We start from the raw sequence: 13,980 nt of genomic DNA on the forward strand, positions 1-13,980 counted from the left end.
AAAATTTTGAAAACTCACTAATTTAAATTATTATTGTCTGGGAAGTTGAAAATAATATTGGATGGTAAGAAATTTAATATGGGAAATTAATTAGGATCCCTATTACTAAATAAAATATTCTTAGGATTGTCAAATTGAGACCTATAGATAATAATCAATAATAATAGTTGTGTATGATATTATATTAGGTGGGGAGTAAATTCTTCAAGCTAAATACTTCAAGTTTTTTAGTGCTTCTTCGAGGTAAAGGAAATTAATGCAGATTTTGTAAGAATAAATAATTTTCTTTCTATATTGTATTTTGAAATGTGTAAAAATATTATTTTCTATTTCTATGCATGGATCAAGTATATGTTTTCCATGGAAAATATGTTTTAGCATTTTTCTTTGTTTATGGAAAATGAAAATTGTAGAGATATGATATTTTGTTTTGTAAGTTTGAATTAATGAAATGAAGTATTTGACTCTAATTTTAATGACCCTAGTCAACAAGTTATAATTGTTGACATTTCTATGGCCCTAGTCAACAGGTTATAATAGTTGACTTTATGACCTTAGTCAACAGGTTATAATTGTTAACATTTGGTTTTATTTACCTTAAATGGAATGAATTTGAAACTAGTTACTCATTTGTAAAATCTCACTTAACTGGGCAACATTTGTTATACGATAACCAAAGTGAAAATATTTAAAATGTATTTGATTTGGGTTAGACGTGAAATGGTTTTGATATATATGAAAATATTTGGTTGAACAATTTAACATGTATTAGCATATTTGAACTCATAAGTTTTTATGAAAATGATTGTACCTCATATCTCTTATTTACAAGTATGATTGAAATTATTTGATCCATGGAACTGTATTGATGTTCCTTATTGGGCTTTCAGCTCATTCCTCTTTGTTGATAATTTTTCAATATTCTCAATTCATGCGAGGAGTGATGACTAGGCTAGTGAATTTTTCTCTGTTAGGATTTTGGTTCAAACTTTATTTTGGATATTGTTTAGATGTTAAAATTTAATTCCTATTTGAGTTATTTGAGTCTAGAGTTATTTGGATAATAACACTTTGGTTGATGTGTTAGTTTTTAAAGTTGATATCTAGAGATTTTAGAATTCATTTATTTTACTACTCTAAATGAGAATTTGGTAAATGGTAATATCCAGTTACAAAATGAATGTTTATGTTGTTTCCACTTTAAGTCTTTGGGCTTAGGGTGTGAAATGATCGTCATGCCCTTAGAGTAGATTTTGGGGCATAACATTTTAGGTGATTATGTACAATAAGTCCTTCCTCGTTTCTTCCCGTTCCATCTGGGGGGTCCTTAGCGTGCCATGACTTGAAGCTCACATTCCTTTATTCTCTAAAGGTACAAGCTCTCACTAGAGAGGAACTTGACACCATTCCGACTTCGCTTTTTGGCGTTCCCCACCCTCTTCCATCTTACATTCCTATTACTGGCTTCTCCAATCTAGCTTGGTTGTTTTCTACTTTCCTTACCTACTTCTTTCACCCGTTTACTCATCAAACCCAAATATGTTGTCATTTGCTCAATTCATTCATGCCATTCTCTCTAACTAGAAGTATGACATTAGCCAGGTTATTCTAGACATGATGACTCATCTTCATGATCCATCTTCTAGAAAAGGCACTCTTCTTTCACCTTCCTCATCTTGAGCATTCTCAAGGATGTAGGCTTTAAGATTAACCTTGCATTGGGGGTCCAAGCTACCCATGCCCTTTTGGATACGAGCTCTTAGGCCAAGCACTATAGTAACATGTATGGACCAATGGCTCCTCCAACTCACCATGGTCCATAGGATGCAACCCAATAAGTTGATCAAGAGGTAGCAGTTGAGGAGGATGAGTTCTGAGCTATGGAGTAGGGTGGAGTTCCCGAGGTAGATTATCCCAAGCTTGCTCTAAGGGCTCGTTCTAGTTGAAGTTGTGCAAGTTCTTCAAGAGCTATTCATAAGGTATCTTCTTCCACCGACCCGACAACTCGAGAGAGTTTGGATTCCATGGCCTATCTCCATCAGAAGATGGACGCATAGGATCTTCACCTCCATGAGATCCAGGGACACTTTGACTACATCATCTCATAAATCCATTCTCAAGGCACTTCAAAGGGAAAATCTGAAAACACCTTAAAGTTTAGTCTCTATTTTGTGTATAAAAGTTGAAATGTGAAGGTGGTGAGGGAAGTTTTTGGGATAGAGTTTGAAAGGCAATTTAAAAGGAAAGTGAAGAGAAAACTTGAAGGTTGAAGTTACCCAAGTTATTGGATAGGTAGGGAATTTTTTTTAAAACTATATTTTCTAGTAATTTATAAAAAATTTGGGTCAAAAGTTTGATTAAATCTAGTTTTAAAAATGATTTAATGGGTGGTATGGTGCATGCATATGTAGAAATTCTAGTGGAGCAAATACTAGAGTTAAGAAATATGATTTTTCATGGAAAAAGAAAACAAATTGACATCAAATTTCCCTACATTTGTGATTAAAATTTCTCACAAGGATTTTTTGTGATAATAAATCAACAATTGCATTAAACAAGAATCCAATTTTTCATGGAAAAAGCAAATACACTGACATCAAATTTCACTACATTTGTGATTTAGTGAAAGACAAGGAAATTATATTCAAGTTTTGTTCTTCTAAAAATTAAGTTGCAGTATTTTAAAAAAAAATCGAATAAAGTAGAACATTGCTCAAGTTGAAGAAGATGACAAGTATGATGAAATTTCAAGAGTTTTGTTTAAGAAAGACAACGTAAAAATCCTAATTAAACCAAGATTGTGTTTCTTTAGTATATTAGAATTATTAATATTTGAATTTGATTCTTCTAAGGATTTAAAATTATAATTCTATTTGAGCTTAATTTTTATTATTGTTCCCATATATATTAAAAAATAATAGAAAATATAATGCGATAAATTTTACATAATTATTTATCATCTCTTTCATTGTTTTTCAGCTTTTCTCGTGAAAAAATTGTTTTTGTGCCGAAAAGATTATTTTTGGCTGCTCACAATCTCACAATTTTACCATATGTAATCATTGTGTAAATGCCCTATTCTGCTGACATGGCCACTACTGACAGTGGCAATGTTAGTATAGATCATTTCAACGAAGATTCTAAACACCCATAAAAGCATAGATGACTTGAATCGTAGAACCAGTTCAACATGGCCACTACTGGAGTTGTCTATAACTGCACGTTGAGGAAGAGGAAGACTTGTCCTATCGATTATGCAGGCACAAAAAGAGTAGAATGGCAGGCACAAGCCTTCTTTATTTATTAATTAGGCAACGTTCATTCAAAAGCAGCACTAATCAAACCCAAGAAACTAAAAACCAAGCAAACAGAGCATTGGATGGAAAGTTTTATCAACCCACTACACCACAACAGGCTCAAGCCCCCTCTCGATTGAGGCCTTCACAGCATCCAGCACCAGCTGCGTCTTCCTACTGAGAGTTGGCCACTTTTGTTCAGGTTTTGAACCATTTCTTTTAATGTCTGCAACCAAACCGGAAAATTCCCTCACCATGAGAGCTTCCTGAGGGAGATCTGTTGTGACGACATGCTCGCTTGGCCTTGTTCTCCACGCTGTCACGAGTTCATTGAACCAAGACTCTATACCAGCGGAAAAAGCAGCCCTGTCCTCTTTAAAAGGAATAACGAAGTCCTGAACCTGCAGAGTTCCCTTTGTTCCAACAGCAGTTAAATTCATTGTCAAATTGGCTTCGAAGGAGCAAGTGAAGGTTGCTACTTTCCCATCTTCCCATATTAGAGAAGCCCCGCATGATTTGAGTACCCCTGTTTGATTAAGAACAGGACCAGGCAAAGCTCTCACTGATTTAGGCAGTTCATAGTCAGCAGCAAACAGGATTGCCCTGATGCAGTACCACCCAGTATCACCAAGAACACCAAGGGCATCAAGGTCTGGCTTAACACGAATGTTATTCTCAAGAAAATCAGAAGCAGCCAAAAATGTAAAGCAGGATTGCACCTGTGGGACCAAGGAGAGGTCAATCTTTGGAAAAGACATTTACAAGGAAAAGACAAAGTTCATTTTTCAATCTTATCACATTGCAAATTAAACAGACCAACCTCATCCAAGCAATTTGATTTTATACGTGGGATTTCTGATATTCTTTATGAAATATGGTATTCGTTTTAGTGGAGCCCAACCCATGAGTTTGAGCAAGACGTCAATGAAAATACCATAGAAACAATAAAGGGCGAGGGGTTAAATTTCAAAAATTGGGTATTAAAGAACCCTTTTAATTGGATAACCGAATGTCTTCTCCATTTCTTAGATTTTTTTTTTACTCCCCAAAAGGGCCAAAACTGTCCCTATCATCATCCTATTTTGAAAAAAAAATAAAAAAAAATTAATCCCCAGATTCCCGTTCTAGGAACTCCAGACCAATTCTAAAGAGAAAAGTGTGTTTTCCCTCTATGTCGAAAGAATTGTCGTATATTTTTTTCCATTACCTTGCAATTCTGTCAAGTCAAACAGGACGGAATTCCAAGTTAATGCTTCACAGACGGTTTATTGAGACCCAAAATTTCCATCTTTGGAGAATTTTCCTATATATTCACACACAGAACATACCGATTTGAGTTGTCCGAAACGCTGTGGATCGGAGAGAAACTCCTTCATCTTAGCCGTCCGAGGGTGGTGCATCCACATCGTGCCGTCCATAAACTGCACTCCATTGGATTCGCACGCCTCCAAAATCTGATCCAACTCCGCCACATTCAGAGCCACAGGCTTCTCCAGAAGCACATGCTTCTTCTTCTCCGCCGCCAGCACCGCCCACTTCAAGTGCAAGCTCGTCGGCAGCGGCACGTACACGGCGTCCACGTCGGGGTCGTCCAGCACCGCCTCGTAGCCGCCGTAAATCTTAGCCGAGGGAGGGAATCCGTTGGCGGCGGCGAATCTCGTAGCCTTCTCCAGCGAACGGCTGCCGACGGCGTACAGCGTGGCGTTGGGGGCGAGCGTTATCGCTCTCGATACCTTGCGTGCTATGTCGGCGCAGCCCAAAATCCCGAATTGGATCGGCGATTCGGCCATGTCGTTTGGGAATTAGAGAGAGCGTATCGGTGAAGGACGGTGTTGACCGGTTTTAAGATAAGGCTGGAAGGCAATAATTGTGTACGATGGAGGGTTATTTGATTAAAAAATTCATTCAAAACTCAATTTTATTTTAACAAAATTATTCTCATATTTTTTTTTATAAAAATAATTATATTTTTTAAAACTAAATACTTGGAATAATTGATATTATTTATTTCAAAAATGAATTATTATTTAAATAAAAATATAAAATTGGTTAAATTCATAAATATAAAGATTATTTTATATCTTATAACCAATAAAAAAATAGATAAAAAAATTAATTTTAATTTTTCTGTTCCGTGGACGCCTAAAGTGGAGAATTAACTTTTAAGACTACATAATATAAATACTAGAGAATTCTAGATAATGTTGGACCATTTAACCACATAGAAATGTGTACATGGCTTTTTTTTTCTTTTTTTTTCTATCATTTCTTCCTCAATTAATTTCATTTACATCCTTTTATAAAAATTATTTTTTAGAATGATTTTTTACATAAATACTTTCAACAACTCTCTAAAAATTAAATTTCATAGATTAAAAATATTTACAAAGATATATTTTTATGCAATTTAAAATAATAGTGGTTTAATAAATTTATACTAAACCTTAAGGTTATAAATGAAATGATCTTTTTTTTTATTTATTTTTTATTTTTTATGCTGTTATTAATAATTTTATTCTCATTGATATTATGATTATTATGTTAGTTCACCTATATTGCATATATTATGATATTATTATTAAAAAATTTAACCAATATTATTTATAATCTAATTTCATACCATTTAATAATAAAAAAAGAGAAAAATAATAAGAGGGGTTTCTTAAAACTTAATATTTATTATTGTTAGAAAAATTAGATAAGTCAATTTAAGGTAATCACCCTAGAGGGGGTGAATAGAGTGATGGTCTCTTTTTTCAAATTTAAATTGTATAAATGTAAGAGATAATTATATGCAAATATATAATAAAACAATATAAAAATAATTGCATATAAAGTAAAAAATTAGGGAAGAGAGAATGCAAACACAAGATTTTTATAGTGGTTCAGCTCAAACCGGCCTACATCCACTCTCCTCTAATTTCAATCCCAAACTTGAGGTTTCACTAATTTAAGGCTTCCAAAACAAACTTTCAAGCAATACAATTGAATTATGGTTCCAATCCACCCGCTTGAACTTTTGGCTCCAAATACCTTTACAAACCTCAAGAGATACATCACTCTTAAATAACCCCTCAAGTGATACCCCATACTTGAGAATCCCTAAGTGATACCTTACACTCAGATTCTTCCTCTTAAAGATTTATAAATGAAGATAATAAATGATCTCACAAAATCTTAGTATAAAACTTTAAGGCTTAAATGATACAATAAAACTAGGATTGAATGGTGCACTAATAATATGCAAGTTTTAGAACAATGGTGCACTAAAAAATACTCTCTCAATACTCAAATATATTTAAGAAATATTTAGGAAAATTAAGTTCATGAAATAATGAAGATTTGAACCTTTTTATAGAAGAAAAATGTCAAACTAGCCATTAGAAATTCAACTGATTGAGTTGGGGGTCGACTGGTTGACTAGTTGTTAGCATTTAATACTTGACAGGTGATCGTTGGACCTTGACCGCCCCTTGATCGGACCTCGACCGGTTGAGGTGGGGGTACCAATTGAGATTGAATTTTGACTTGTTGAACAATCGTTCTGGAAGAGATAGAATTTTTTTTACACTCCTCAACCGGTTGAGCTGGGGGTCAACCAGTTCCTTATCCGGTTCAACTGGTTGAGCTGTTTTTGACTCAACAACCAACCTTTTCAACTTAAAACCTTTTAAACAAGTTTGGAAAACATTTGACATAAGGTTTTAGTTGAAAACATGAAATCATCTAATTTTAAAGGATTTAAAATGAAAAAAAAAAAATCTTGGATGATTTTGGTGCATAAGTAAAAAATGTAATGCATGAAAATCCTAGTGCACCAACAACCTTACAAAGAGATCTTATGAAGCTTGGGTCTTGAAAAACACTTCTCTTTGAGGTCTTCTTCTTCTTCATGATTTCTCTTTAACTTGATTTGTCTTTAGGATTGCCACTTTGAAAATCGTCTCGTTTAATCACACTGGAAATGTAATCATTAATTCTAAACCTTGTTTTGTTATCATCAAAACTGAGATTAACCAAACCTTGATTTTACAATTACTTAATGACTTAAGTTGAGTTTAAATTAAATTATATTTAAATTGTTGATTTAAAACTTATTATTTAATTCTTATGCAATTTAAAATAATAGTGGTTTAATAAATTTATACTAAACCTTAAGGTTATAAATGAAATGATCTTTTTTCTTTCATGCTATTATTAATAATTTTATTCTCATTGATATTATGATTATTATGTTAGTTCACCTATATTGCATATATTATGAAATTATTATTATTATTAAAATTATTAACCAATATTATTTATAATCTAATTCCATACTATTTAATAATTAAAAAAAGAGAAAAATAATAAAAGGGGTTTGGTAAAACTTAATAGTTATTACTTAATGACTTAAGTTGAGTTTAAATTAAATTATATTTAAATTGTTGACTTAAAACTATTATTTAATTCTTACTTTAAGTATTAAGATTATTTAATAATTTATTTTAAATTATCAAATTATTATATTTATCCTCACAAATTATAATCAGGGTAAAAGAAGTTAAATAACAATGGAAGTCGTATAGTAGCAAAAAAATTATGAAGATAATTAAGACAAATGAAGATGTAGAATTAAGAATAAGTTAACTGTTTTTACTAATTACTTAAAAAAATTTTACTTTAAGTTGCATCATTAAGTTATTTTATCAAATATACTTAATTCACTTAATGACTTAAATTAAGTTATTAAGTCAAGCACAAATTGAAAAGAGGAAAAAAATTAAATTAATGATAATTTTTAAAAAAAAAATAAAAGAAATTATTATTATGATTATTATTTGTTTTAATGCTTATAACTTTACCATTATCATTGTAATTATTAATTAATTAATGAACATTATTATTGTAATGATGAGGTTAAAGCATTAAAACAAATAATAATAATAATTTTAAAAATTAAAGATAAATAAATAAGAAAGATTTGTTCATGAATTTTAACAAGTTTCCAATTCGTTGAGAAATCTTTATAAATAAAGTCATAATGATCATGCAGAGCAAAAAATACAAATAGCTAAAAAAAAAAAAACAAATGAAATTATCATTCAAATGTGGTTGGTGGACTCAAAAGAGGTGGATGGTGAAGTTTCTCATCCCAATAGCTATCTCAAAATATGGGATTAATATAAAGCGGGAGACAAGTTAGTATTTGTAAATAGCAACAGAAGCAAATGCTCATTCTTCTCTACTGACAGCTCTGCCCACTTCAAGTGCAAGCTCGTCTGTAGTGTGGGGGCTTCTCTCCACACGTCCTTCCCAAACTCAAGACCCTTTGGCCGACCAGGGCAAACGTAAAACCTGTTTGGGATCACTCTGTCTAGACCAAGATAAGTTCCATTTGACATAAGAAGTAAGAAGTTTTCTTTCTTCCACAATACTAGACGGAATGGATAGACAAAATTAGCTAGACCTTTCAGACGGGTTCACAATGTCAGACGGAATGGATAGACCAAGCTAGTTGGGCCTCTTAGACTGGCAAATCAATCCAATCAAGTCCTTAAGATTTCTGACGTGAATGGTTAACCACGTTTGATGCCTAAGCGACGACCTAAATGCCTAATGTCTGAGCGTTGGCCTAGACGTCTGATGTTTGAGTGCCAGACTAGACGCCTGATGTCTAAGCGACGGACTAGATGCCATTTACACCCAAAAGTCAATGTCAATTAATTGTTACACACAATCCCAAACATTAGCAAGCTAAGTGGACAATCAGCTACATGGTCCGAGATTTTGGCACGACAGTTAGCAACCCTTACTTGATGTGAATCATTACAAGAAAGGCTAGAGTACATAATTAACACTATAATGACAGTGCCATCAACTCTATATAAACCCCTCAAGAAGTACGAATAAGATACACACAACTTATTCTTTCCCCCAAAGAATAGTTAGAGCTATCCTCGTTGATTTCTGACATAAGCTTCGGAAGGGCGTGCCCGAATCACCTATTTAAACATCCTTTTGTGTAAGGAAGAAGTCTGTCTAAGTCCAGTGAAGCTGGATGAACCTGAATCCAGTTGGCTCGACACCAATGTTGGCATCATATGTGGGAACGACTAAGGATGTCAACACCTTCTAGAAGTTGATCTTAGCTATGGGTGGTGAAGATTACTTTGCCTGGTGTGAAAGAATGGAATGGCGCCAATGAGAGAATGATCGGCAGATGTAGTCTTTGCTTCGCCAAATGAAGCGACTCAAACAAGAGAATGAAGAGTTGTGAGCACAAATGTTACCATTGACCCCCTCTAAAAATCGGCACCCTAAAAAACAACAAACAACCTCAAGACGGACTGATGAAGCGTTTTTCCTCGGGAACACAAAGTTCTCTTCTAGCAGCTACATGAGACCGTCTGAGGAGGAGGTTTTGCCAACTCGCTAAATGCACTTAGATGAAGACACCGACTCTACCCCGTACATCAATGAAGAGAAGGCGTAACAGAATGTGGCATTTTTCATATGTGATGCGAGCCCAATTAGAACCTTAGACACTAGGCGTGGAGGGGCAACCGTGCATATCAGAAACCCTGAAGGCCTATTTAGGTCCCCCAACTACAGTAGTTATGTCAAGATGACCCACTTAGCCGCCAAGGCAGTAGCAAGCTGAGGCCCCGGTGATCCGAGCTTCACCCCACTTTGTCATCTAGCAATTGGATGACATGCTCTTCATGTTGTTAGATCCTTATATTATTAACTATGAGCCATCTAGGGGGTTCATAGTGCCAAAATTTACGATGTACAATGGAACAAACGATTCGTTCGATCACATCATGCACTTCAGGCAACTTATGACCCTCAATATAAGGCATTGCTTTAAAAATCAGATTGGACCGATCAGTCCGATCGGTTGAACCGTCGACCGATGAACTTTCCGGTTCTGTCCATCTCAATGAACCGTTTCATGGTCAAACCAACATTGAACTGTTCAAACCGACAGTTGAACCACTGAACTGGACAAACCGTACGATTTTTTACAAACCGATCAAACCTTAATTGTTACAAATATTTGTTAACTATTAAGAGGCCCATTATCCATCAGGCCCATTTCCACGCCCAATACTTTCAGAATTGAAACTAATTATAAGCCTATATTTGGTCCAAGCCACTAGGCCCAATCCAATGACAAGAAAGCTTATAAAACTTATATTTTGGGCCATGTCTCCAAGCCCAATTTGTTGGCATGTTTGGCTTGGATGTTGAAGGTATTTATAGAGCACTTAGAGCACATAGAATTCATGTGCTTCCGATGTCGGACTGGGACTAGGACTAATTAGAGGCAAAACATTACTTTTTGGAGGATTGGATGGATCTCAAAGTTTGAAGCCTTTGAAAGCATTGCAACATATTTATTAAATGATGTTTCTAAAAAATATATATAATAAGAATCTAAGATTAATGTTTTTATTTCAAATTTTTATCATATAAAATCTTTAAAGAAATGTAAATATTTAAATTCCTGTTTATTTTTATAATGATAATAACATAATAATTATAAAAAATAATATAAATTAATTAATAGAATAATTTTAAAACAATAAAATACAAAGACAAAAAGATAAAATTAAATATTATAAATTTTTTCATCTTAAATATATCTTCATTCTTAAATATTACATATTTCTATTTAATAAAATTTAAAATATTAAACTTTATCATTTAATTTAATATACCAAATATAAAAATCAAACATTATTAAAATTTGTAATTTTATATATTTTAAATTTTTTATAATTATTTTTAATTTTAAATAATATATAAATTATATATTTATTACATCATCGGTTCAACCGCGGTTTAACCGTCGATTCGACCGGTGAACCGTGAACCGATAATTTTTTCGGTTCGATGACCAGTCCGACTCTTAAAACATTGATATAGGGAATGATGCACTATTGTGCAAGGTTTTTCCGGCTAGCCTACATGACCAAGCTCTTTCTTGGTTCCACGATCTCCCACAGAATCCCATGAACACTTTTGGGATATATCGGAAGTCTTTGTAGGCCACTACTTATGTTTCGCTCGCCATAAGCAGAATATAAGCACCTTACAAAACATCAAGCTATAAGAGAATGAGTCGCTTAGAGACTTCATGAAGCAGTTCGGGCAAGTCGTGCTCCAAGTGGAGTCCTGGAGTATGGATGTCATCCTGCAGATCTTTAAGCGAAGCATTGGCCCGGGCACACCATTTTTTGATTCTCTCGCAAAGAAGCCGCCTGCAACGATAGATGACCTGTTCAGGCAACCAGAAAAATACTCTATACTCGAAGACGATGTCTGAGCAGCTACTCAGTAGGTCTTGGTCACCAATCATCTGACCAAGGATGACGAAGCAGGAAGTTCTTAGCCCTCGAACTAATAGAGGTAAGATATCAAGATGCAGGCGGGCTGGCTAGCAGCAACAAAATCAAGTGAGATTGACCCTCCTCAGTATCTCATATGAGAAACTCCTCTCGATGATCCGTGATCTGTCAGACTTCAGATGGCCAGAGTTGATCAAGACAAATCTAGCTAGACGGGAAACAGAAGTTACTTCTATTATAAGGACCACGACCATACCACCGAGCAATGTAAGAGTCTTCATTATTTGGTAGTGAAGCTAATCAAAGTCAGGTACTTAAAACAGTATGTTCGCACAACTGGTGGGCAAAGAGAGATGACACAAGAGACAACTGTCCAAGCCCTTGCATCTCCGACGACTCCTAGAGTTGTCATCAACTATATACACCCGTAGATGATAAACACAGTTCTAAGCGACAAAGGTGAAGGTTGTTCCATGCAGCCTCTATAAGAGAGCGAGTCAACTCCGTTCAGCGTAACTTTTTAGAAAGAAGTGTGGCCCCATTAACGACACAATTACCTTTCCTCCAATAGATCCTAACCGAGTATTGCAACCGCATGAAGATGTGTTAGTCCTAATACTAGTGTTAGGTGGATTCGACGTGAAAAGGGTTTTGGTTGATCTAGGTAGCTCAATTGACCTCTTACAAATGTCAACTTACAAGAAGATGGACTACTCACCATTGATTACTGCTCAAAAAGTGTTATTTCATAGCTTGTAATTGACTCTTATAAACACTTTTGAGTAGTAGTTATCACCTTTTAACCCGATTAACATATTAAGGACCCTTGCAATCAATTCTAATCAAATTGTTTTAAGTTTTGGTGTTTTGATAGCTTTTTTATCACCAAAGCAATCAGAGATTGAGGAGAGATTCTTTGGAATCCTTGGTAAAGATGTCCGGACAGGGCGTCCGGACACACCATTGGAGAGCGGCGGAACGTGGGTTGTAGCAAGGCTCGCTCACTCACTTTAGTCAATGTTTTCCATCCGGACAACATGTTTGGATAGCATTGCGCCGCCTTTCTCTTAAGGAGTCCGGATAGTATATGCTATCGTCCGGATGGAGCTGCGCCGGATAGCATTGCGCCGCCTTTTTCCTCTTAGGGAGTCCGGATAGCATTGCGCCACCTTTCCGCTTGGGAAATCCGGATATCCATGCGCGCTCCGTGTCATCCGGGAGAGGGGTTCCTACACTTTGCACACGCAGACGGTCCCCCTTGCACAGCATAGCTCAGTCCACTCGGGGAAGAACTCCGTGCGCCGACATTTTACATCCGGATATCTTACATCCGGATGGGAGAGGAGGACGTTTCAACTTCTCCAGTCAGACATATCCGGATCCTATGGTAGCGCCTACCCAGTCAGACATGCACAACTGCAGTGTTCTCCTAAAGCTTCCTGATATTTCCGACCGATGTTTTGAGATATTTTGGGATATTTTGCTTTAGATATTTGTTGTCTAAATCCTCAAAGTCTCCTTGTAATCCACCTATCATAGGATTCCTTAGTCTTTAAGTAAGTAAAAAGGGTGAATAATCTCATATATATAGTTGTAATTTTCTTTACAAAGGAAATCTATTATCGATCAATCTATTATGTAAGCAGTGGAAGGAAGAAATATATTTTAGAGAGCACTTGCTCTGTTTTTCCTTCATATATTTGTTTTCTCGTTAGTTTTCTTTCTAGCCAAACAAGCTCTGAGGAAGTTTCCTCAGAGAATGAGTGGCTAGACTTTTAGTTCCTTGGAGTTAAGGTAGCCGGGAAAGGTTCCAAGTGCATGAATTAGTAGCTTTGTGGTTTCAATCATTAGTGAAGAGAAACTATCATCCTTTAATGATTTCTATGTTTTTAGTTAACTTAAAACACCTTCAAGTCATTTGAGCCAACACTTGGTAAGGCCAGTGATCTCCGTCCATGGAGATGCACTTGTTTATCTCTTACGAGCTTTTGGGAAGTGACTTGGAGGTAGGATTTTCTAGAACTGCCAACACTTGGTAAGCTTTTGGACTCCAAGGAGACATCCATTAGTTATCTCTTGCGAGCTTGAGAAGGGAAGTCCAAAGTTAAAGATCACCTTGATTGGCAAATGCTAGGTGAGAGGCACGAGTCATTGCAAGTTGCATCAGTGAGAGGGAATTAGAGTTGAAATCCATCTAAAGGATACCTCTGTACAGCACCGGTTAGAGAATTGACTACATGTTAATTCTCTAATGCGAGGAAACGAACCAAATGACCGGATCTCTGTTTTTGCATGAGGAATCTCCCCTGTGAACCTAAACCTCCAAGGAATGTTTTTCTTCATAAGTA

The 13,980-nt window shown here is 35.3% G+C and overlaps 1 protein-coding gene across 1 annotated transcript; it reads right to left on the reverse strand.

The window, feature by feature from the left end:
• Positions 1-3,268: 3,268 nt before the first annotated feature.
• LOC117906618 (uncharacterized oxidoreductase At4g09670-like) lies at positions 3,269-5,149 on the reverse strand. The gene is made up of 2 exons (XM_034819721.1): positions 4,625-5,149; positions 3,269-4,015 (listed from the first exon to the last, which is right to left on the reverse strand). The coding sequence occupies exons 1-2, from the start codon at positions 5,084-5,086 to the stop codon at positions 3,401-3,403; spliced, it is 1,077 nt and encodes a 358-aa protein (XP_034675612.1). The 5' UTR covers positions 5,087-5,149; the 3' UTR covers positions 3,269-3,400.
• Between the last annotated feature and the right edge of the window lie 8,831 nt (positions 5,150-13,980).

The sequence above is a fragment of the Vitis riparia genome, chromosome 18, assembly GCF_004353265.1.
Source record: "Vitis riparia cultivar Riparia Gloire de Montpellier isolate 1030 chromosome 18, EGFV_Vit.rip_1.0, whole genome shotgun sequence".
Classification (NCBI taxonomy): Eukaryota; Viridiplantae; Streptophyta; class Magnoliopsida; order Vitales; family Vitaceae; genus Vitis; species Vitis riparia.

What these genes read in the sequence shown, in the direction of transcription:
- LOC117906618 (XM_034819721.1), bottom strand. Translation starts at nt 5,086, where the DNA reads ATGGCCGAATCGCCGATCCAATTCGGGATTTTGGGCTGCGCCGACATA. An exon ending in GTTTCGGACAACTCAAATCG is followed by an intron (nt 4,016 to 4,624) that starts GTATGTTCTGTG and finishes TTGGTCCCACAG; the next exon opens with GTGCAATCCTGCTTTACATT.